General features: G+C 38.7%; 1 protein-coding gene across 1 annotated transcript in view; it reads left to right on the top strand.

The window, feature by feature from the left end:
- The first annotated feature begins 16,362 nt into the window (after positions 1–16,362).
- PRSS38 (serine protease 38) overlaps positions 16,363–26,654 on the top strand; it is a 28,433-nt gene continuing 18,141 nt past the window's right edge. Inside the window, exons 1-3 of the mRNA XM_003893019.5 lie at positions 16,363–16,524; positions 16,750–16,912; positions 17,789–18,060. Coding sequence (XP_003893068.1) covers positions 16,377–16,524; positions 16,750–16,912; positions 17,789–18,060 — 583 coding nt within the window. The 5' untranslated portion in view covers positions 16,363–16,376. The remainder of the gene's footprint in view (positions 16,525–16,749; positions 16,913–17,788; positions 18,061–26,654) is intronic.

Raw genomic sequence — 26,654 nt, 5'->3', positions numbered from 1 at the left:
TTTGATGTCTAGAGCCTAACTGTAGTACATTTAAATGTTAAGTCTCGACCCCAAAGTGAACATGCACTGTATGTTACATGCATGTTTGTTCAGTATGCATATGTGTGTCCCCCCGCATCGCAAGAATCTGTGAATCTTCATAGCTCTTCCTGTAACCTGTCCAAGATGTATGCTTGTCCAACCATTCAGTGTCTTTGTTTTGAAATGATTCAGTACCTGCAGGGAGCTGCGGCTGTAGTACTCAGAGTACCCATTGCCCTTCAGCCTCCCTAATCATGACATCTTATCTAACTGTAGAGTACAATGCAGACAACTTTACTGCAGACCTTATTCGGTTTTCAGCCTTTTTAAAAACTTTCTAGTTCTATGCCACCAGATCCTGTGTGGAGATTCTTGGAACCACCACTGCCACCAGGATACAGAACAGCTCTGTCGCCTCCAAGGAGCTCTTAACACCACTGTGTAGAGTCATGCTGTCCCAAAAATCCACTTCTCCATAAAGCAATAACAAATATTGTCAAAACCAACTTTTTCAGAACTCTGGAAATTAATCAAAAGTTTGCCAAAACCCAAGGAGTATTTAGTAAAGAAAAACATAAAAAGAATTATGTACCATAATGAAGTAGAATTTACAGCATATTAAAAAATATTGCCTACTCCAAAATCATGAAGATTTATTCATGTTTTCTTCTAAGAGTTCTACAGTTTTAGCTCTTACATGTAGATTTATGACTTTTTCTCTCCTTCCTTCCTTCCTTCTTTCCTTCCTTCCTTCTTTCCTTTCTTCCTTCCTTCCCTTCCTTCCTTCCTTCCTTCCCTCTCTTCTTTCTTTCTCTTTCCTTCCTTCCTTCTTTCTTCCCTTCCTTCCTTCCTTCCTTCCTTCCTTCCTTCCTTCCTTCCTTCCTTCCTTCCTTCCTTCCTTCCTTCCTTCTTTCTCTGTTTGTTTTTGAGACAGAGTCTCACTCTGTTGCCCAATCTGGAGTGTAATGGCACAATCTCATCTCACTGAAGCCTCCACCTCCCGGGTTCAAGCAATTCTCATGCCTCAGCCTCCTGAGTAGCTGGGATTACAGGTGTGTGCCACCATGACCAGCTAATTTTTGTATATTTAGTAGAGATAGAGTTTCACCATGTTGGCCAGGCTGGTTTCAAACTCCTGACCTGAGGTGATCTGCTCACCTTGGCCTCCTAAAGTGCTGGGATTACAGGCATGAGCCACCATGCCCGGCTCTTTCTAGCTTTCATTTGCCTCCCCACTCCCTGCTTCCTCTTCCCTTCCCCCTCCCCCTTCCTCTCCCTCTCCTTCTTCTCTCTTCTTTCTTCTTTCTTCTTCTTCCTCTGTCACCCAGGCTGGAGTGCAGTGGTATGATCATGGCTCACTAGAGCCTTGAACTCCCAGGCTTACGCAACGCTCCCACCTCAGCTTCCTGAGTAACTGGGACCACAGTCACATGCCACCACACCTGGAGATATATATATATAAAATATATAGATATATATAAAATATATAGATATATATATATAATTTTGAGATGGGGTCTCCCTATGTTGTCCAGATTGATCTTGAACTCCTGGGATCAAATAATCCTCCCACTTCAGCCTCCCAAAGTGCTGGGATTGCAGGTGTGAGCCACTGTGCCTGGCCTATGATCCCCTTTGAGTTGATTTTTCTGTGTTGTGTGAGGTGGTGTTCAACTTCATTAGTTTGCAGCTAAGCATCCGGTCATCCCTAACAACATTTATTGAAATGGCTATTCTTTCCTCATTGAATTGTCTTGACTGTAAATTTGAAGGTTTATTTCTGGATCCTTAATTGTATTCCATTGACCTCTATATGTATCCTTATGCCAACACCAACAGACAGCCAATGCTGTCTTTGTGTAACTTGAAATCAGGAAGTGTGAGTCTTCCGACTTTGTTCTTTATAAAGACTGTTATGGCAATTCTGGATCTCTTGAATTTTCATATGAATTTTAGGATCAGTTTATTGATTTCTGAAAGAAATTAAAAGGCAACTAGGATTTTGATAGGAATTTCATTAGCTGTAGATAATTTGGGAGAGTATTGCCATCTTAATATTAAATCTTCTGATCTATGAACATTAAATGTCCTTGAATTTATTTAGATACCCTTTAATTTCTTTCAATGTTTTGTATTGTGCAAATCTCATACTTCTTTTGTTTAATTTATTTTTAAGTATTTTATTCCTTTTGATGATATTGTACATGGAATTGTTTTATTTCATGTTTGAATTGTTCATTGCTAGTGTATATTTAGCAGAGACAGGGTTTTTCCATCAATTAATAAATTAATAAATCAATCCCCATATATTGATCCTGTATCCAGCAACTATTGTTAGTTCTAACAGTTTTTTTAAGTGGATTCCTGAGAGTTTTCTATATGCAGGATTATGTTTGCAAATAGAGATCATTTTAATTCTTCCTTTCCAATCTGGATATCTTTTATTTCTTTTCCTGCCAAATTTTCCTGGCTGGAGCCTCCAGTACAATGTTGAATACAGGTGGTGAGAGGAGATACCTTTGTTTTGTTCCACATCTTATGGAGAAAGCATTTAATCTTTTACCATTAAGTATGATATTAACTGTGGGGTTTTTGTAGCTGTCTCTTATTAGGTTGAGGAAGTTCCCTTCTGTATCTAGATTGTTGGGTACTTTATCATGAAAGGGTGTTGACTTCTTTCTTTCTTTCTTTTTCTTTTTTCAGACAGGGTCTCGCTCTGTCACCCAGGCTGCAGTGCGGTGGTATGATCTCGGTTCACTGCAACCTCTATCTCTCAGGTTCAAGCAATTCTCCTATCTCAGCCACCTAAGTAGCTGGTATTATAGGCACCCACTGCCACGCCCAGCTAACTTTTTTTGGTACTTTTAGTAGAGATGGGGTTTCACCATGTTGGCCAGGCTGGTCTTGAACTCCTGACCTCAGGTTATCCACCCGCCTTGGCCTCCCAAAGTGCTGGGATTACAGGCATGAGCCCACCGCACTTGGCCTGACTTCTTTCAAATGCTTTTTCTGCACCTATTGAGATGATCATGTGGACTGTGTTCTTAATTGACTTTTGTGGTTTTTTGCTTGTTTGTTTTATTTTTATTTTTTTACACTGCAACCATGATAGATGATCTTAATTGATTTTTGAATGTTAGTCCAACTTTGCATTCCTGGGATAAATCTCACTTGGCCATGGTGTATAATACTTTTAATATATTGTTGGATTCAGTTCCTTAGTATTTTGTTGAGAAATTTGTGTACCTATCATAAGAGATATTGGTCTGTAGTTTTATTTTCTTGTGATGACTGTATCTAGTTCTGGCATCAGGGAAATGCCTCAAAAAAAGGGTTGAAAGCCTGACTCAGTGGCATGCACCTGTAGTCCTAGCTGCTCAGGAGGCTGAGGCAGGAAGATCACTTGAGCCCAGGACTTTGAGATCAGCATGGGCAACATAGTGATACCCTATTTCTAAAATAAATAAATAAAATGTTCCTTCTTCTTCTATTTTTGGAAGAGTATATGAAGGAATTATATTAATAATTCTTTATGTGGTAGAATTAATCATTGGAGCCATCTAGACCTGGACTTTTCTTTGTGGGAAGTGTTAAAATTATTCTTGTAATAGCCTATTCAGCTGCTTTATTTCTACTTGAGTCAGTTTGGGTAGTTTGTGTCTTTTTAGGAAGGCGTTCATTTCATCTATCTCATTTGTTGGCATAAAGTGCTTCATAATATTCCCCTATAAGCCTTTTTTTCTGTAAATCATCCCTAATTTTAGTAATTTGAGTCTTTCTGTTTTTACTGTCACTCTAGCTAAGAGTTTCTTAATTGATCTTTTCAAATAACAAACTTTTGGTTTTGTTGATTTTTCTATATGTTTTTCTATTTTCTATTTCATTGATTTCTACTCTGATCTTTATTATGCCTTTCTGCTGTTTGCTTTGGGTTTGGTTTGCTCTTCTCTCTGTTGCATAAAGTGGAAGACCAGGTTCTTGATTTTAAAACTTTCTCTTTTTTTTCATGTGGGCATTTAAAGCTATGAGTTTACCTCCACGACTTGCTTTAGCTACATCTCTTATGTTGTGCTTTCCTTTTCATTTATCTCAAAATATTTTCTAACTTATCTTGTGATATATTTGACCCACTGGTCATTTGAGTGTGTTAATTTCTACGTATTTGTGAATTTCCCAGTTTTTTGTTGTTGTTGTTGTTATTTCAGATTTATTTCCATTTGGCTAGAGGATTTTATTTGTATGATTTCAATCCTTTAAATTGATTGAGTTTTTTTTTTTTCATCTAACATATGGTCTATTCTGAGGAATATTTCATGTGTTTAGAGAAAATGTATATTCTGCTGTTGTTGCATGAAGTATTCTATAGATCTCTGTTAGTGCTAGCTGGTTAGTGGTGTTGTTCCATTCTTACACACCCTGTTTGATCTTTATTCTAGTTGTCTTATTCATTCTTAAAAGTGGGCTATTAGAGTATTTAGCTTGTTATTGTTTAACTGTCTATTCTCTCTTCAATTGCCAATTTTTTGCTGCCTGGATTTTGGGGTTCTGTTGTTAGATGCATATATGTTTAGAGTTATTATATCTTTGTAATTAATCAACCCTTTGTATAAGTGTCTACTTTTATTCTCTAGCAATAATTTTTGTTTTAAAGACAATATTGTCTGGTAGTATTATAACTACCCTAGTACTTTTATGCTTTCTGTTTTCATAATATATGTTTTTCCATCCTTTTATTTTCAATCTGTGTATCTTTGAATCTACAATGTGTCACCTGTGGACGTGTGGTAGGATCTTGTTTTCTTTTGCTTGTTTTTGTCTGTCTGACAATCTCAACATTTTGATTGGATATTTTAATTCATTTATATTTAATGTTATTATTGATGATGTTGGATGTATGTCTGCCATTTTGCTTTCTGTGTTCTATATGTCTCATGCCTGTTTTGTCACTTTTTTTTTCTTTGTGTTTCTTTTTGTATAGTTTCTAATGCTGGCTTTAAGTTTACTAATCTTTTTATCTATAATATGTAATCTACCATTAATGCTATCCAGTGTACTTTTAATTTCATACATTATTCTTTCATTTCTATAAATTGTTTATGTCTTTTTTACATCTTTCAGGTTTCCATGTAAATTTTTGATTTCATGGAATGCAGTTATAATATCTGTTTTAATGTCCTTGTTACTGATTCTGACATTTGAGTCAGCCACTGGTCAGTTTCAGTTGACCAATTATTCTACTCATTATGGGTTGTGTTTTCTTGATTCTTTGTATGCCTGGTATTCTTTGAGTAGACATTTGAGTACTGCTCAGTCTAGTGTGAATTATTCCTTATTGCTCAGGCAGGAACATCATACAAACAAGAATTATGAACTTTTCATATCTGGCTAGTAGAAACAGGCACTATTCCCAGCCCTGGATATAAGCACTGAGTAGTATTTTCTTTCTTTTGGGAAATTCTTTATCCAGCCTAGGGTATGTTTCTCATATGCTCGTGCTGATCAGCACTCAGCTAAGTATGTAAAGTAAACTTTCTTCAGTTCTCTAAGGTTCTCTCTGTCTCCATATCTTACATCTCTGGTACTCTGTACTGAGAACTCTAGTCGTCTTGGTCTCCTGGACTCTCACCTGTCTCATCAATTCAGGTACTCTGCTAGACTCAATATGGGTTTCTTCTTCTTGTGCTATGGCCTGGAAGCTGAGACAATCACAGGGCTAACTCCTTTTCTTTCCTGTCTCTCAGGGATGGCAGTCATTCATTGCTTGATGTTCAGGTCCTGAAAACTCATTTTTCTATATTTATTCTTTGTTGTTGTTTCAGATGAAAGGTAAATTTGGCTCTTGTTACTGTATCTCGGCGGCCAGAAATATAAATTATTTTTATTATTTGATTCAAACAAAATTAAAACAAAAATAGTGCTTTAAAAACAGTACATGAATACAGCACTGAAGTACATTCATACTTTTTCTTTTTGAGCATCCTTTTTTTCCCTTCCCATTCTGGGTAATTTCTTCTGACTTATCTTCTCAATCATGAATTCTCTCTTTATCTGGGTCTAAACTGTTGTTAAAGCCATTCAGGGAGTTCTGAATTTAGAGTTTGTGCCTTTCATTTATTGAAGTTTCTTTTTGGTTCTTAAAAATAATCTCCATCAAATTTATAGTTTCCAGTTGTTGCAAAAAATTCACAAGCTTCGTTTTATCCCCTAGAGCATAATAAGCACATTCATTTTACAGTTTTGGCTGATAATTCAAGTATATGCATTTCTTCAGGTCTGACGTTTTATTGTTTCTTGGTCATGGTATGATATCTCACATTTCTGGTCATCTTTGTGTGCTGAAAGCTATTTAAATTTTATTTTTAGAAATAATTTAAAGCTAGGGGTGATATTATCATCACCTTAAGAGGATTATTATTTGCTTCTGCTAAGCACATGGGGGCACTAGCAATCTGGATTTACCTTATACCAAGTTCAGGGTTTGAGATTTTCCAAGCCACCAAGATGACTCAAAGCTGGGCTTCAGTCCATCAAAGGGTTGGTTTACTTCTGATTCACCCTTACTCCTAAGGTGCATCCATTCTTGTTTTCAGCCCAAAGCAGGTGTGGTTTAGCATGGTCCACACCGTTGGTGAATCCTAGACTCCCACATGTGTTTCCTTAGCCTAAAAAGACTGCCAAAAAATGACACAAAGTCACTTGTCTGCCCTTTCTTAAAGGGCAGAAACAGCCTTGAATGCTTAGATCTCCTCACTCCTCTAGATATTATTCTGGTGATTCATTGCCATGTTTTTGATATTTCTGCTTCTATGGAGATGGCTTTTATGTTTTGTCATAAATTGTTAGTTGTGGCCGAGCATGGTGGCTCATTTCTGTAATCCTAGCACTTTGGGAGGCTGAGGCGGGTGGATCGCTTGAGGCCAGGAATTCAAGACCTAGCCTGGCCAACATGGTGAAAACCCGTATCTACTAAAACACAAAAAAACTAGCCCAGCATGGTGGCATACGCCTGTAATCTCAGCTACTTGGGAGGCTGAGGCACAAGAATTGCTTGAACCCGGAGGCAGAGGTTGCATTGAGACAAGATTGTGCCACTGCACTCCAGCCTGGGTAACAGAGCGAGACTCTGTCTCAAAAAAAAAAAAAAAAAAAAAAAAAGTCGTGTTCATTGGGAGGGCTGGCCCTTATTACATTGTTCACCATTATTGAAAGCATGTCTATATTTCAATCTAAAGTCGTAAAGTGTCCTCTTTGTCATTTAAGGGTTTGCTTTAAAAAAAAAAAAATTTAGGTAGGGTTCTTATTTCATTTTTCCCCATGTGGATAACCACTTTTCCAAGAACCATTCATTGAATAGTTTCTCTTTTCCCCACTGATCTCCCATGCCACCTCAGTCATGTATTGAAATTCCATGTCTATAAGGATTTAATTCTGAGCGTGGTTCCTGTAATGGACTGAATGTTTGTGCTCCTCCCAAATTTAGATGTTGAAATCCTAACCCCCAGTGTAATGGTATTAGGAGGTGGGGCCTTTGGGAGTTAGGTTGAGAGTGGCATCTTCATTAATGGCATTAGTTCCCTTATAAAAGGGGCCCGTGAGTACAATTTTTTTTTTTTTTTTTTAAGAGTTTCACTCTTGTTGCCCAGGTTGGAGTGTAATGGTACGATCTCGGCTCACCACAACCTCCGCCCCCCAGGTTCAAGCGATTCTCCTGCCTCAGCCTCCTGAGTAGCTGAGATTACAGGCATGAGCCACCATGCCCAGCTAATATTTTGTATCTTTAGTAGAGACAGGGTTTCTCCATACTGGTCAGGCTGGTCTTGAACTCCCGAACTCAGGTGATCCGTCTGCCTTGGCTTCCCAAAGTACTGGGATTACAGGCATGAGCCACCGCACCCGGCCCCTGAGTACTCTTTTATCCTCCTTCTACTATGTGAAGTCATGGTGAGAAAATGGCAGTCTTCACCTCAGAAGAGAGCTCTCATCAGAACCTAACCATACTGGCACCCTGATCCCAAGCTTCCAGCCTCCAGAACTGTGAGAAATAAATGTCTGTTGTCTATAAACCATCCGGTTTATGGTATTTTGTTATAGCAGCCTGACTGACTAAGACAATTGCATTCTCAATCAATATTTTTTTGTCTCTGCATATGCACCACTGAGGTTTTAATTACTGTAGCATCATAATAGGATTTAGTATCTTATAGGGAAATTTTGTCTGCCTTATTCTTCTTGAACTATTACTCTTCCACATTAATTATAACTTTTAAAATAAATTTTTAGTGTGCATTTAAAAGCTATGTTGGGCAAAGAAATAGTAACAATAAAAATCAAATAGAAACCCTAGAGATAAAGAATATAATAACTGAATTAAAATGTTTGACAGAAAGCTACAATAGTAGACTTGATCAAGTAGAAGAAAGAATCAGTGAACTCAAAGACAGGAATTTTGAAATTATCCAGTCAGACGAGCAAAAGGAAAAGAAAAATAAAGGTCTATGGGAATTAGGGGACAACATCAAGAGACTAACCTATGCAAAATACGAGTCCTTGAAGGAGAGACAAAAAGGCTCAGAAAGTATATTTAATGAACTAATGGCTGAAAAGTTTTCAAATCTGAGGAAAGATGACAACATCCAGGTACTGAAAGCTAAGAGGCTGTCAACTAAATCCAATCCAACAGTTCACCAAAATACATCATAATCAAATTATCAAAAATCAAAAACAGAGAAAGAATACTGAAAGCAATAAGACCTAAAAACACATCACAGTCAAGAGAGTCCCAGTATAGCTGTCAGTGGATTTCTTGGCAGAAACCCTGCAGGCCAGGAGAGGGTAGAATGATACATTCAAAGTGCTAAAGGGAAAAAGACCCTGCTATCCAAGAATATTTTCCTTCAGAAGTAAGACAGAAATAACTTTCCCAGACAAACAAAGCTAAGGGATTTGATCACTACTAACCTTGCACTAGGCTTGGAATTGCTAAAGGAGGTTATTTAACCTAAAATGAAAGGCTACTACCTAATAACATAAAACATATGAAAGTAAAAACTCAATGGTATAAATAATACATAGTTATACTCAAAATACCATAAGTGCGGTGTAAAAAGCAATTGTACCTCTATTATGAAGATTAAAAGACAGAACGATTGAAAACAACTGTAGCTATAATAAATTGCTAAGGGACACAAATTAGAAAAAAACATAAATTTTAACATAAAAAATCACAAAAAGGTGTTGGGGGGAGTGAGAGTGTAGAGTTTTTGTTTGCAATCAAAGTTGTTATCAGCGTAAAATAGCCTGTTTTAATTATAAGATTTTTATGTAAATGCTAGGATTTGAATGTGCCACCCAAAAGTTCATGTTTTGGAAATGTAATCCCTCTGCCCTCATGAACGGAGTAATGTCACTATCATGAAACTGGCTTTATTACAAAAGCAGCTCTCTCTGGCTTTCTTGATTTTGGTGTCTTGCTATGTGATGCCCTCCATTATGTCATGACTCAGCAAGAAGGCTCTCATCAGATGCCAATACCATGCTCTTGGACTTCTTAGCCACCAGAACTGTGAGATACATAAACTTTTATTGTTTATAAATTATCCAGTTTGTGGTATTCTGGTATAAAAACAGAAAAGGGACTAAGCCAATAGGTCTCATGGTAACCACAAAGCATGAACCTACAGCAGATGCAAGAAATATAAAAAGAAGGGATTAAAAGCAGACCAACACAGGAAACCACCAAATCACAAAAGAAGACACCAAGAGAAGAAGAAACAAATAATCTATGAAACAACCAGAAAACAAATTACAAAATGGCAGCAGTAAGTCCTTACCTATAATATTTGACTGGAATGTAAATGAATCAAGTTATTCAATCAAAAGACATTGTGTGGGTGAATGGATTTTTTAAAAAAACAAGAAACAACTATATACTGCCTACAAGAGACTCACTTTACTAGTAAGGACACATAGAGTGAAAGTGAAGGGATGGAAAAAAATATTCAACACAGATGGAAACTAAAAGAGAGCAGGGGTAGTTTTACTAATATAAGATAAAATCAACTTTAAGTCAAAAGCTATAAAAAGAGACAAAGAAGGTCATTATATAACGGTAAAGGGCTCAATTCATTAAGAGGAAATAATAATTGTAAATATACACACACTCAACATTGGGGCATCTAAATACACAACGTGATTATTAAGTGATCTGAAGGGAAAGATAGACTTGATATAATAATAGTATTTTACAATAATACACTACCCCACTTTCAACAATGAACAGATCATACAGATGGAACATTAAATAAATAAAACATTCTTCTAGATAGATCCTATGTTAGGTCTAGGCCACACAACAAGTCTTAACAAACTTAAGAACTGAAATTATATCAAGTATCTTTTTGGATCACAAAGGCATGAAACTAGAAATCATGAGAAATCTTGGAAAATTCACACATATGTGGAAATTAAACAACATGTTCCTAAACAACCAATAAATCACAGAAGAAATTACAAAGGAAATAAAAGAGACATTGAGACAAAAAATGAAAACACAGCATACCAAAACTTATGGGATGCACCAAAAGCAGTCCTAAAGGGGAAATTTATAGCAAGAAATGCTTATGGCAAAAAAGAGAAAAGACCTTAAATAAATATTCTAATTGAAATGGTTTGCATATCTGTCCCTTCCAAATCTCATGTTGAAATGTGATCCTCAGTGTTGGAGGTGGGGATTGGTGGGAGGTGATTGGATCACGTGGGCAGATCCCTCATGAATGGTTTGGCAACATTCCCTTGATAATAAGTGAGTTCGTGCTCAGTTAGTTCACATGAAATCTATTTTTTCAAAAGCCTAGGATTCCTTCTTCTCTCCCCTGCTCTCACCATGTGACATGCTTGCTCCCCTTCACTTTCCACCGTGACTGGAAACTTCCTGAGGCCCTCACTAAAAGCAGATGCTGGTGCTATGCTTCCTATACAGCCTGAATAATAGTAAGCCAATTCAAAAAAACTTCTTTTCCTTATAAATTACCCAGCCTCCAGTATTTCTTTATAGTGATGCAAAAATGGCCTAACACACTAATGCTACACATCAAGGAACTAGAAAAAGAACAAACTAAGCCCAAAGCTAGCAGAAGGAAGGATATAACAAATATTAGAGCAGAATAAATAAAATTGTGACTAGAAAAACAATAGAAAAAATAAATAAAACTAATAGTTAGTTTTTTGAAAAGATCAACAAAATTGACAAACCCTTACTAGACTAGAAAAAAAAGAAAAGACTCAAATATCAGCAACGAAAGTGGTGGCATAACAACTGGTATCACAGAAGTAAAAGGGATCGCAAGAAACTACTATAAACAATTGTACACCAAAAATTGGATATCTAGAAGAAATGAATACATTCTTAGACACATAAAACCTTCCAAGACTGAATCATGAAGAAATAGAAAACCTGAACAAGCCAATAACAACTAAAGTGATTGAATCAATAACAAAAGTTCTTCCATCAAAGAACAGCCCAGGATTTAATGACTTCACGGCTAAGTTTTATCAAAAATTTAAAGAAAAGCCAACATCAGTCCCTGAAACTCTTCCAAAAAATTGAAGAAGAGGCCACACTTCCAAACTCATTTTATAAGGCCAGTATTACTATATTACTAAAGCCAGACAAAGGTATTACAAGAAAAGGAAATTACAGTTGAACAGATACAAATATAAATATCCCTGATGAACATAGATACAAAAGTCCTTAAAATTCTAGCAAACCAAATTCAACAGCACATTAAAAAGATTATTCACTATGATCAAGTAGGATTTATCTCTGGAATGCAAGGATGGTTCAATATATGCAAATCAACAAATGTGATTCATCACAGTAACAAAATGAAGGATAAAAACCATATGATTATCTCAATAGATGCAGAAAAAGCATTTCAAAAAATTCAACACCTTTTTTATTTTTGAGATGGAGTCTTGTTCCATCTCAAAATTTTTATTTTTGAGATGGAGTTTCCCAGGCTGGAGTGCAGTGGTGTGACCTTGGCTCACTGTATCCTCTGCCTCCTGGACTCAAGAGGTTCTCCTGCCTCAGCCTCCCAAGTAGCTGGGATTACAAGAATGTTCCACCACACCTGGCTAATTTTTGTATTTTTAGTAGAGATGGGGTTTCGCCATGTTGGCCAGGCTGGTCTTGAACTCCTGACTTCAGGTGATCCACCCACCTCAGCCTCTCAAAGTGCTGAGATTACAGGTGTAAGCCACCATGACCAGCCTAAAATTCAATACCTTTTATGATAAACATTGTTAACATAATAGGTATACACGCAATATACCTGAACACAATAAAAGTCATATACGACAAATGCATAACTAACATTATACTCAACAGTGAAAGTTGAAAGCTTTTCCTGTAAAATCAGGGACAAGACAAGGATGCCCACTCTAATTACTTTTTTTCAACATAGTTCTGGAAATCCTAGCCAGAGCAATTAGGCAAGACAAGAAAATAAAAGATATCCTAACTGGAAAGGAAAAAGTGAAATTGTCTCTGTTGATGACATGATATTATACAAAGAAAATCCTAAAGAATCCACCAAAAAGCTGTTAGAACTGATAAATTCAGTAAAGTTGTAGGAAACAAAATCAATAATAAAAATTAGTGGCATTTTTATACACTAATAACAAGCTATCTGAAAAAGAAATTAAGAACACAATTCCATTGACAATAGCGACAACAATAACAAAATACTTATTTTATTGTCTATTTATATTCATATTTTATTATCAAATACTTCTTTATAAGACTTGTATACTAAAAACTATAAAACCCTTGTGAAAGAAATAGAAGAAAATACAAATAAATGTAAAGACATCCCATGTTAATGGAGTAAAAGAATTAACATTGTTAAAATGTCTGTACTACCCAAAGCAATCTACAGATTCAATGCAATTCATATCAACATTCCAATGTCATTTTTCATAGAAAATGTCAAGAAAAAATAATCCTTAAATTCATATGGAACCACAGAAGACCTCAAATTGTCAAAACAATCTTGAGCAAAAAGAATAAAGCTAGAGGCATCACACTACCTAACTTCAAAATATATTATGAAGCAATCAAAATAGAATGATCCTAGCCAAAACAAAACAAAATCAACCAACCAAACAAAAACAGACTCACTGACCAATGGAATCTCATAGAAAGCCAAGAAATAAACCTATGCATTTATAGTCAATTGATTTTTGACAAAAACGCTTAGAACATACATTGGAGAAAGGACAGACTATTCAATAAATGATGCTGGGAAAACTGGTTATCCTCATGCAGAAGAATAAAATTAGACCCTCATCTTATACCCTGCACAAAACTCAACTAAAAATGGGTTAAAGACTTAGACCTGAAACTATAAAACTACCAGAAGAAAATACAGGGAAAAACTTCACAACATTGGCTTAGGCAAGGAAACTTTGGATATGATCCCAAAGGCTCAGGCAACAAAATAAAAATAGACAAATGGAATTGCATTGTATTAGTCCATTTTTACGCTGCTGATAAAGACATACCTGAGACTGGGTAATTTATAAAGAAAAAGAGGTTTAATGGTCTCACAGTTCACGTGGCTGGGGAGGCCTCACAATCATGGAGAAAGGAAAGGGGGAGCAAGTCTTACATGGTGTCAAGCAAGAGAGAATGAGAACCAAGTGAAAGGGGTTTCCCTTTATAAAACCATCAGATTTCATGAGACGTATTCACTACAATGAGAACAGTATGGGGGAAACTACCCTCATGACTCAATTATCTCTCACTGGGGTCCCTCCCACAACATGTGGGAATTATAGGAGCTACAATTCAAGATGAAATTTGAGTGGGGACACAGCCAAGCCATATCATTCCACCCCTGGCCCCTCCCAAATCTCATGTTCTCACATTTCAAAGCCAATCATGCCTTCCCAACAGTCCCCTAAAGTCTTAACTCATTTCAGCATTAACTAAAAAGTCCACAGCCCAAAATCTCATCCAAGACAAGGCAAGTCCCTTCTGCCTATGAACCTGTAAAATCAAAAGCAAGTTAGTTACTTCCTAGATACAATGGGGGTAGAGGCACTGAATAAATACACCCATTCCAAATGGGAGAAATGGACCAAAACGAAGGGACTAAAGGCCCCATGCAAGTCAGAAATTCAGTGGGGCAGTCAAATCTTAAAGCTCCAAAATAATCTCCTTTGACTTCACATCTCATATTTAGGTCATGCTGATGCAAGAGATGGGTTCCCATGGTCTTGGGCAGCTTTGCCCTGTGGATTTGCAGGGTACAGCCTCCCTCCTGGCTGCTTTCACAGGCTGAACTTGAGTGTCTGCAGCTTTTCCAGGTGAACAGTGCAAGGTGTCGGTGGATCTACCATTCTGGGGTCTGGAGGACAGTGGCCCTCTTCTCACAGCTCCACTAGGCAGTGCCCCAGTGGGGATTCTGTGTGGGGGCTTCAACCCCACATTTCCCTTCTGCACTGCCCTAGCAGACGCTCTCAATGAGGGCCGCACCCCTGCAGCAAACTTTGCCTGAACATCCAAGCATTTCCATACATACTGTGAAATCTAGGCAGAAGTCCCCAAACCTCAATTCTTGACTTGTGTGCACCCACAGGCTCAACATCATGTAGAAGCTGCCAAGGCTTGGGGCTTGCACCCTCTGAAGCCATGGCCTGAGCTGTACTTTGGTCCCTTTTAGCCATGACTAGAGCAGCTGGAATGCAGGGCACCAAGTCTCTAGGCTGCACACAACATGGGGACCCTAGGACTGGCCCATGAAACAATTTTTTCCTCCTAGGCCTCCAGGCCTGTGGTAAGAGGGGCTGTGAGAAATCTCTTTGACATGCCCCGGAGAGACATTTTCCCTGTTGTCTTGGCCATTAAATTTTGGTTGTTCATTACTTATGCAAATTTCTGCAGCCGGCTTGAATTTCTCCTCAGAAAATGGGGTTTTCTTTTTCTATCACATCATCAGGCTACAAATTTTCCAAACTTTTATGCTCTGTTTCCCTTTTAAACCTGAATGCTTTTAACAGTACCCAAGTCACCTCTTGAATGCTTTGCTGCTTAAAAATTTTTTCCACCAGATACCCTAAATCATCTCCCTCAAGTTCAAAGTTCCACAAATCTCTAGGGCAAGGGCAAAATGCTGCCAGCCTCTTTGATAAAACATGGCAAGCATTACCTTTACTCCAGTCCTCATCTCCACCTGAGACCACCTCAGCCTGGATTTCATTGTCCAAATCATTATCAGCATTTTGGTCAAAGCCATTCAATAAGTCTCTAGGAAGTTCCAAACTTTCCCACATTTTCCTCTCTTCTTCTGAGCCCTCCAAACTGTTGCAACCTCTGCCTGTTACTCAGTTCCAAAGTTGCCTCCTGGCAGAGAAATTGTTTTGGGATGATTTGAGCACATTACATTTATTGTCCACTTTATTTCTATTATTATTACATTGTAATATATCATGAAATAATTATACAACTCACCATAATGTAGAATCAATGGGATAAATTTTAGCAACTATAAATGAAGGCTTAATGAATTCTTTTTTTTTTTTTGAGACGGAGTCTTGCTGTGTCACCCAGGCTGGAGTGCAGAGGTGTGATCTTGGCTTACTGCAATCTCTGCCTCCCAGGTTCAAGCTATTCTCCTGTCTCAGCCTCCCAAGGAATCAGGATTTCAGTTGTGCACCACCATGCCTAGCCAATTTTTGTATTTTCAGTAGAGGCAGGGTTTTGCCATGTTGGCCAGGCTAGTCTCAAACTCTTGACCTCAAGTGATCCACCTGCCTCACCCTCCCAAAGTGCTGGCATTACAGGCATGAGCCACCATGCCTGGCCTATTTCTTTTTCTTTTCTTTCCTTCCTTTTTTTTTTCCTTTTTTCTTTTTTTTTTTTTTTTTGATAGCTGGGTGGCAGATGTATAAATTGTCATTGACCTTACAGAATTAAGTTGGGCCATGGAGAAAACTGAGAGCATCACGATTTAAAACACAGAATTCTCAAATGGACCACTGTGTTTAGACCTGATTGTGTAATGGAATGCCACACCTAGGCATATGAGGTATGGTTGGGGCACTGTCACATGTCCAGCTTGGGAGCCATCATGTGTCCAGGTCGGGAGAGGTAAATGGACGAGACACAGACATGTGATGGGGGTGCAGTCACATGTCCAGGTCAGGAACCCTCACTTGCTGGGAATGCCATCTCCTGGTGGGAGCCAGTCACATGTTGGGGTGCAGCCACCTGGTGGGGGCGCAATCCTGTGCTGGAGACACAGTCACCTGTCAGGAACTAGTCACCGGCTGGGGGCGCTGCCTCGAGCCTCATGGCGGCCCTTGCTTCCGGCATGGGCCCACTCGGACCCTGTGCCCTGGGCCTTCTGCTGCTGTTCCTGGTGGTGCCCCCTCCCCGGGTCGCAGCCTCGGTCCACAGACACCCAGAGAACCAGGGAATCTCCCTGACTGGCAGCGTGGGTAGGCCCTGCCTCAGGGGCGGGCGGGCGGCTGGAGACATTGCCCTTGGGGCCTCTCTCGGTGCCGGGCCTCCTCCTCTATGTCGCCTGCCTGCCCCTGCCCCTCCCCCATGTCCACTGCCTTCCCTTCCTCCTGTGTCCTCTGCCCCTCCCCCGCATCCCCTGCCTGCCCTACCTCTCCCGTGCCTCCAGCGTGGCTCCACCGTGAGCTCCGTTCTCCCTGCAGCCTGTGGTCGGCCCAGCATGGAGGGGAAGATCCTGGGCGGTGTCCCTGCGCCGGAGAGGAAGTGGCCGTGGCAGGTCAGCGTGCACTACGCGGGCCTGCACATCTGCGGCGGCTCCATCCTCAATGAGTACTGGGTGCTGTCGGCTGCGCACTGCTTTCGCCGGTGAGGGGGCGCGGGCCTGGGATGGTGTGGGTAGGTGGGCCTGCACGGCGTGCCCACAGCAGCTTGGATGGACCCCACGCAAGCCTCCCCCTTCACTACTGTCGGCCCTCTTCACCACTGTCCACCCGCACAAGGCCAGGTCCCCACCAGTGAGGCTGGTCCCCAAACACACAGCTGGGTCCCCATCCGTGAGGCGGGTCTCCCAAGTGCACAACCAGGTCCTCAAGAGTTGACACCGGTCCCGAAGATCACGGCCAGGTCCCCACATGCAAGGCTGATCCCCTAAGTGTATGGTTAGGTTCCCATGAGCTAGGTTGGTCCTCAAATGCACAGCCTGGTCCCTACGTGCAAGGCTGGTCCCCTAAGTGCACGACCAGGTCCCCACGAGTGAGGTTGGTTCTCAAGGGCACAGCCAGATTCCCACAAGTGAGGCTGGTCCTCAAGTGCACAGCCAGGTCCCCATGAGCAAGGCTGGTCTCTAAGCACCTGGCCTTCCCGATTGCTCCTCCAACAGCCCCATTCACCAAAGCTGCCCCGCACAGCAGGCATGCCTCTCCTGTGGCCATCTGGCCTCCAGAAGGATGTGTGCAGCCAGGTTATCTAAGAGTGAGAGCAAGTCTCACATGCATGGGCTGCTGGCCTGTACAGCTGGTGGCTGTGTACAGACTTGGGTCCCCAGAGCCTCCATGGGCCAAGTCGACTCCTTAGGGGGCAACTCTGCCAGACAGCCAGATAGGTCCCTACTATGCTGCAGGAAGAAGCTGGCTTTTCAATCTCACTGAGTGAGCACCAGCCCCCTGTGCTTGGAGTCCCCAGGCTTGTAGGCTGACCACACAGGAAGCTGCGGGCATTGTGCCTCTGTTCTCACCCCCACAGGGACAAGAATATCAAAATTTATGACATGTACGTAGGCCTTGTAAACCTCAGGGTGGCCGGCAACCACACCCAGTGGTATGAGGTGAACAGGGTGATCCTGCACCCCACATATGAGGTGTACCACCCCGTCGGAGGTGACGTGGCCCTGGTGCAGCTGAAGACCCGCATTGTGTTTTCTGACTCCGTGCTCCCGGTCTGCCTTGCAACTCCAGAAGTCGACCTTACCAGTGCCAATTGCTGGGCTACAGGATGGGGACTAGTCTCACAACAAGGTAGGAATACAGTGCAGGGCTTTGTGGGCAGGATGAAGGCTTCTATTCCACACAGGGAAGAAAATGCTCTGCCAACTAAGGGGGGCCAGGTGTTTGGGGACAGGAATCCCCACCCGTCAATCAACATTTATTTGTTTGTCAGTGTGGATATTTTGTTGTTTTGTTTTATTTCTGACTGGCTTTGTTGTATGCAGAAAAATACAGCTACTGTGATGTGAAGTTGGTATGCAGTATATCAAGAACACAAATTTAAAAGCATAGTTTTCCTTAGGATTGTAAATGGGACTTAGAAATCTCTTTTAGCTTATCTAAAAACCATTTGTTATCAAACCTTTCTCCAGAAAGACCTGTGCATTCCTTGTAGATTTATACCTGGGCACTTTTCAATATTTAGGTCTATTCAAAAGAGATTTTTAAAATTGCATTTGCTAATTAGTCACAGCTATTGATTTTTGCACATTGATCTTATATCCAGTCATCTTATAGAATTTATTTTTAGTAGTTTATCAACTATTTTGACAGTTCTAGATAAAAGATAATATTTTCTTCTAGTAAAGACTATTTTATCACTCTCTTCCCATATTTTATCTTTTATTTATTTTTCTTGTCTTCTTACAATGGTTGGAACCTCCAGTAGAAATGATGCCAGATCTTTTCTTGGTTTTGGTTTGGTTGGAAATGCTTATAATGGTTCACTACAGCATTTGTGGCCTGGCCTGGAGATTTCAGGTTGATGTATTACACCAGATTTGAAAAGTTACCTTTTATAGCTGATTTACTTAATTAAAAAAATTATAGATAATTATTGATTTTATTGAAATGCTTGCAGCAACTCTTGATAGGATCATATAGTTTTGCTCTTTTAATCTATTGATGCCAAGAATAGGCATTTAAGCTGGGTGCAGTGGCTCACACCTGTAAATCCCAGCACTTTGGGAGGCTAAGGTGGGAGGATCGCTTGAGCCCAGGAGTTTGAGACCAGCCTGGGCAACATGGTGAGATCCTGTCTCTACAAAAAAAGCTGACTTAGCTGGGCTTGATGGCATATGCCTGTAGTCCCAGCTACTCAGGAGGCTAACGTGGAAAGATCTCTTGATCCCAGAAGGTCAAGGCTTCAATGAGCCAAAACTGCACCAAAGCCTGGGCAACAGTGAGACCTTCTCTCAAAAAAAAAAAAAAAAAAAAAAAAAAAAAAAGGTATTTAATGTGAGATGGGTCTAGAATTTTTTCTTAGCTGATTTTAATCTTTGGCATCAGTGTACTGCTGACTTTGTAGAATGAGTCAAAACTTTACCATTTATTTGTACTGTCTGCAATAGTTTCTATTAAAGTAAAGATTAGCTACTTCTTGAAGGTTTGATGTGGCCATAAAACACTCTGATCCTAGTACCTTTTGTGGGTATAAATGATTACTCTATCTTACTTTCTGTTATGGCTACTGGTTCATTCCAATTTTTAAATTTATTCTTAGGCCAATTTTGATGGATTATATTTTTCTAGAAAGTTGTTCATTTTATTCCAGATTTTGAATATAATGATATTGCATAAGATTGTAATTCATGTGCTATTATTATTTTTCTGACCTCTCTTCATTCCTTATCATAGTTGCCAAAATTGTCTATTCTATTGCCTTTTTTATATAAAACTACCTGCTACAGATTTTGCATTGGTGTATGTGGGGAGATGGTGGTGCATGGGACTTTATATGTTGGGTGCTTTGCTATTCGCTCCTATAGCCATCTATTCATTCATTAAACTTTTTATATTCTTTAAGTTTGCTTAACCAAACTTTTCTAATTTTTTGAGCTGAAAATACAAAAGATATTCAACATTTCATACTTTTTCTATGAATAAATTAAAGATTATAACTTGTCCTTTAAAGTCTTCTTTGGTCATGTTACAGGTTTTGAATTCTTATATATTTGTAATTCATTTCTCAAAACTATGTGCACCCTATTTTGATTTTTTCTATATCCAATAGTATAGGACAAAATTTTTCATGTCTACAAAAAAGGCCATTGGAATTTTATAGGAATTGCACTGAATGTTCAGACCAGGTTGACTAATGTTGACATTTTAACAATATTAAATCTGCCTATCCATGAACATGGAATGTATTTCCATTTATTTGAGTCTTTAATTTCTTTCAGCAATGATTTGTAGATTCGAGTATACAAGTTTTTCACCACCTTCATTAAATTTATTATTTTAGAAGGCATGTTATTATTTTAGATGCTATTGTAAATGAAATTGCTTTTGTAACTATCTTTTTTGGATTGTTCATTGGGGGTGTATAGAAACACAACTGATTTTTGGCCAGGTGCAGTGGCTCATGCCTGTATAATCCCAGCACTTTGGGAGGCTGAGGCAGAAGGTTCACAAGGTCAAGAGATTGAGACCATCCTGGCCAACATGGTGAAACTGCATCTCTACTAAAAATATAAAAATTAGCTGGGTGTGGTGGCACATGCCTGTAATCCCAGCTACTCAGGAGGCTGAGGTAAGAGAATCACTTCAACCCGGGAGGTGGAGGTTGCAGTGAGCTGAGATCACGCCATTGCACTCCAGCCTGGGCAACAAGAGTGAAATTCCATCTCAAAAAAAAAGAAACTGATTTTTTATGTGTTGACCTTATACCCTGCAACTTTGCTGAATTTGTTTATTACATGTAGTAGTTTTTTCTTTTTTTAAAGGATTAATTAGGATTTTCTATGTATAGGATCATATCATCTCTGAATAGAGATTGTTTTACTTCTTTGTTTCCAATTTGAATGGCTGTTATTTCCTTTTCTTGTCTAAATTATCTGTCTAGAATTTCTAGTATAAAATAAATAGCAGTGACCAAAGTGGAAATCCTTGTTTTGTTTCTGATCTTATGGAAAATGCTTTCAGTCTTTAACCATTGAATATGGTGCTAGCTGTCAGTTTTTAAATAAATGCCCTTAATGTTGATGAAGTTTTCTACATCAGTTGAGATGATCCTATGTTGTCTTTTTTCTTTTATTCTATTAATGTATATTATATTGATTGATGTTCTTATGTTGAATTACACTTGTATTCCTTGGATAAATCTCGCTTTGTCATGATTTTACATGCTGTTGGATATAGTTTGCTAATATTTTGCTGAGGGTTTTTACATCATATTCTTAAAGGTATGATCTGTAGTTTTATTTTCTTATGGCGTCTTTGGCTTTGGCATCAGGATAATTCTGGTCTCATAGAATGAATTATGAAGTGTTTCTTCCTCTTCTATTTTTTGGTGGAGTGTGATAAAGATTGATTAATTCTTCTTTAAATATTTGGTAGAATTTGCCAGTGAAGTCATCTGGTCCTGTACTTTTCTTTGTTGGGAGATTCTTATTATTGAATCAATCTCTTTACTTGTTATAGATCTATTCAGATTTCCTATTTCTTCTGTGGAAGTTTAGATAATTCGTACGTTTGTAGAAATGTGTCTATTTCATCCAAGTTATCTCATTTGTGAGATGTTATTTCACAAATTTATAATCATTTTTATGCATTTGTCTGTTGAATCCTGTAGCAAATAAAAAGTGGAATTAAAAAACAAATAAAAAGTGGAATTCAAAACCAAACTCACTTATGAGTGAGAACATGTGGTGTTTGGTTTTCTGTTCCTATGTTAGTTTGCTGAGGATAATGGCTTCCAACTCTATCCATGTCCCTGAAAAGGACATGATCTCATTTTTTTTTTTGTACGGTATTCCATGGTATACATGTATCACATTTTTTAATCCAGTCTATCATTGCTGGGCATTTAGGTTGATTCCATGTCTTTGCCATTGTGAATAGTGCTGCAATAAATATATGCATGCATGTATCTTTATAATAGAATGATTTATATCATGGTTTAATGATTTTTATATTTGCCCATGCATTTACCGTTACCAAAGTCCTTTAATTTGTCATATGGCTTTGACTTACTGTTTTGTGTCCTTTCGTTTCAATGTGAAGCACTCCGGTTAGCATTTCCTCTTTGGAAGATCTAGTGGTGCAGACTTCCATGGCTCTTGTTTATCTGTGAACATCTTAATTTCTCCCTCATTTCTGAAGGATGATGTCTGATACAGGATTCTTGGTTGAAAGGTTATTTTTTTTTTCCTTTTAGCACTTTAAGTACATCATAACACTGTCTTCTGATCTCCTTAGTTTTTTATGAGAAATTGGCTATTAATCTGATTGAGGATCCTTGTACATGACTAGACACTTCTCTCTTGCTCATTTCAAGATTGTCTCATTGCCTTTAGTTTTGACAGTTTGATTATAAAGTGTCTTGTTGGGGGTTATTTGAGTTTATAATACTTGGAGTTTGTTCGACCTGAATTTGTAGATTTAAATATTTCAGCAGATTGCACAATTTTGAACTATTATTTCTTCAAATATTCTTTCTACCTCATTCTGTCTCTCTTCTCCTTCTGAAAATACCATAACACATACCTGGTTCATTTGGTGGTGTCCCAGGAGTCTCTTAGACTCTCTTTACTTTCCTTCTTCTTTTTTCCTTTCTAATCCTTAGATTTTATAATTTGAATTGTTCTATCTTCAAGTTCACCTATGCTCTCTTGTGCTTGCTCAAATTGTCTGCTTTGCCCCTCTAGTGAAGTTTTCATTTCAATTATTTGGCATTTTAATGCCAAATATTCTGTTTGGTTCCTTTGATAATTTCTGCTTACTAATAGTATCATTTTGTTCATATATCATTTTCCTGATTTTCTTTAATTCTTTATGTTTTCCCTTAGCTCTTTGAGCATATTTAATACCCTTGTTTAAAGTCTTTGTCTAGACTTCTTTAGGGACAGTTTCTGTCCATTTATTTTGCTTTCTTGAGTGGGCCATAGTTTTTTTCTGATTTTTGTTGTTATTATTACTATTATTGAAAACAGGAGTATTGAGTTTTATACTTATAATGAATGTTATATGTGGCTGAGTATTGATAATAATAATGTATTAACTCTGAAAATAAGATGATCTCCAACCCCAGGGTTTTCTGTGTTTTTTTGGTTGTTGAAAGCTATAGTAGTCTGTTTAATGATTTTCCCAAACTATTTTTCAAAGACTGTATTCTTTCTCATATGTGGTCACTGAAGTCTCTATTCCCTAGCTTCTGTTAGCTACTGTTTTGACAGTATTTTCTTGAATGCCAGGAACTAAAAACCAACAAAACCAAAAAACTCTTCTTATGATGTTTGCAGATTGACTCTGTGCCAAGACACTTTTTCAATACTTAGCCATGTGTGCACCAAGCCTAGGAATCAGCCTGAGATGAAAGTTTTGGTCTTCTCAGGTTTACTTATGAGCATGTGTCTACCCTCGGCATGTTCATGGCCTTCTAAATTCCCGCAAGTACAGGGGTGCTTTTTCTAAAAATCTTTTCCTATTTATTTACTTTTTAAATTATATATTTTTTATTTTTATAGATTTAGGAGGTACAAGTGCAGGTTTGTTACATGAATATATTGCATAGGGGTGAAGTCTGGGCTTTTAGAGTAACCATCACCCAAATAGTGAACATTTTACCCAATAGATAATTTCTCATCCCTCATCACCTTCCCTTCCTCCTACGTTGCTGAGTCTCCAATGCATATCATTCCACTCTCTGTGTTGTGAACTTTATTTAGCTCCCACTCATAAGTGAGAAGAAGCATTATTTGACTTTCTGAATTATTTCACTTAAGATAATGGCCTCCAGTTCCCACCACGTTACTGCAAAAGACATGATTTTATTCCTTTTTATGGTTGATTAGTATTCCATGGTGTGTGTGTATGATATATGTTATTTATTTATACATATAATATAAAATAATATATATACACAAACACACCACATTTTCTTTATCCAATCATTTGTTGATGGGCACTTAGTTTGGTTCTATTTTTTTTTCTTTTTTGTTCATGCTGTCCCTGGGTGGGCTCGAAGGTTGGTTCTATATTGACATAGTTTGGATGTTTGTTTCCTCCAAATCTCATGTTAAAATGTGCTCACCAGTGTTTGAGGTGGGGCCAGTAGGAGGTATTTGGATTATAGGGGTGGATCTCTCATGAATGGCTTGGTGCCATCTTTGCAGTAATGAGTGAATTCTTGCTCCATTTGGTTTGTGCAAAAGCTGGACTAATGTTTAAGAGCCTACCATCTCTCTTGCTTCCTCTTGCATCATATGACATGCCTGCTTCCCTTTCACCTTCTGCCCTGATTGTAAGCTTCCTGAGGTCCTCACCAGAGGCAGATGCTGGCACTATACTTCTTGCACAGTCTGCAGAACAAATAAACCTCTTTTCCTTATAATTTCTCCAGCCTCGGTTATCCTTTATAGCTATGCAAAACAGACTAATAGCCATATTTTTGCTATTTCAAATAGTGCTGCAATGAACATATGAGTGCAGGTATTTTTTTGTATAGTGACTTATTTTCTTTTGGATAAATACCCAGTGGTGGGACTGCTGGATTGAATGGTAGCTCTACTTTTAGTTCTTTGAGAGATCTCTATAAAAGTTTTCAATAGAGGTTGTACTAATTTTCTTTTTTTTTTTTTCTTCAACTTTTAAGTTCAGGGGTACATATGCAAGAGGTGCAGGTTTGTTATGTAGGTAAATATGTGCCATGGTGGTTTGCTGCACAAATTATCCCATCACCTAGGTATTAAGCCCAGCATCCATTAGCTATTCTTCCTAATGCTCTCCCTCCCTCCATTCCCCCAAACAGGCCCCAGTGTGTGTTGTTTCCCCACTCCCTGTGTCCATGTGTTCTCATAATTCAGCTCCCACTTACGAGTGAGAACATGTGATGTTTGCTTTTCTGTTCCTGCATTAGTTTGCTGAGGATAATGGCTTCCAACTCCATCCATGTCCCTGCAAAGGACATGATCTCATCTTTTTTCCATGGCTGCATAGTATTCCATGGTATACACGTACCACATTTTTAAATTCAGTCTATCATTGATGGGTATTTAGGTTGATTCCATGTCTTTGCTATTGTGAATAGTGCTGCAATGGACATTTGCATGCATATATCTTTATAATAGGATGATTTGTATTACTTTGGGAATATACCCAGTAATGGGATTGCTGGGTCAGATGGTATTTCTACCTCTAGGTTTTTGAGGAATCGCCACACTGTCTTCCGCAATGGTTGAACTAATTTACAGTCCCAGCAACAGTGTAAAAATTGTTCCTTTGTTCCTACAACCTCACCAGCATCTGTTGTTTCTTGACTTTTAGTAATAGCCATTCTGACTGGCATGAGATGGTATCTCATTGTAGTTTTGACTTACATTTCTCTAATGATCAGTGATGTTGAGCTTTTTTTCATGTTTGTTGGCTGCATGTGTGTCTTCTTTTGAGAAGTGTCTGTTTATGTCCTTTGCTACTTTTTAATGGGTTTTTTTTTCTTGTAAATTTGCTTAAGTTCCTTGTAGACTCTGGATATTAGACCTTTGTCAGATGGATAGATTGCAAAAATTTTCTCCCATTCTGTAGGTTGTCTGTTCACTCTGATGATAGTTTATTTTGCTGTGCAGAAGCTCTTTAGTTTAATTAGATACCATTTGTCAATTTTTGCTTTTGTTGCAATTGCTTTTGGCATTTTTCTCATGAAATCTTTGCCTGTGCTTACGTCCTGAATGGTATTGCCTCGATTTTCTTCTAGGTTTTTAAGTTTTTTTGTTTTTTTGATGTGGAGTCTTGGTCTGTCACCAGGCTGGAGTGCCGTAGAGTGATCTCAGCTCACTGCAACCTCCAACTCCCTGGTTCAAGCAATTGTCCTGCCTCAGCCTCTGGAGTAGCTGGGATTACAGACACATGCCACCACACCCAGCTAATTTTTGTATTTTTAGTAGAGACGGGGTTTCACCATGTTGGCTGGAATGGTCTCGATCTCCTGACCTCATGATCCGCCCACCTCAGCCTCCCAAAGTGCTGTGATTAGAGGCGTAAGCCACCGCGTCTGACCTCTAGGTTTTTTTTATAGCTGTGGGTTTTACATTTAAGACTTTAATCCATCTTGAGTTCATTTTTGTATGTGGTGTAAGGAAGGGGTCTAGTTTCAACTTTCAGAATATGGCTAGCCAATTCTCCCAGCACCATTTATTAAATAGGGAATCCTTTCCCCATTGCTTGTTTTTGTCAGGTTTGTTGAAGATCAGATGATTGTAGGTGTACAGTCTTATTTCTGAGTTTTCTATCCTGTTCCATTGGTCTATGTGTTTGTTCTTGTTCCAGCACCATGCTGTTTTGGTTACTGTAGCCTTATAGTATGTTTGAAAGTGGGTAGCATGGTGCCTCCAACTTTGTTCCTCTTGCTTAGGATTGTCTTGGCTATTCAGGCTTTATTTTTTGTGCCATATGAATTTTAAAATAGTTTTCTTCTAATTATGTGAAGAATGTCAATGGTAGTTTAATGGGAATAGTATTGAATCTATAAATTACTTTGGGCAATATGATCATTTTCACAATATTGAGTCTTCCTGTCTATGAGCATGGAATGTTTCTCCGCTCGTTTGTGTCCCCTCTGATTTCTTTGAGCAGCAGTTTGTAGTTCCTTTTGAAGAGGTCCTTCACTTCCCTTGTTAGCTGTATTCCTA

Source organism: Papio anubis, chromosome 1 (assembly GCF_008728515.1).
Source record: "Papio anubis isolate 15944 chromosome 1, Panubis1.0, whole genome shotgun sequence".
In the NCBI taxonomy this organism is placed as follows: domain Eukaryota; kingdom Metazoa; phylum Chordata; class Mammalia; order Primates; family Cercopithecidae; genus Papio; species Papio anubis.
Note: the sequence above shows the minus strand (reverse complement) of the source record. Positions and strands in the feature narration are given on the sequence as shown.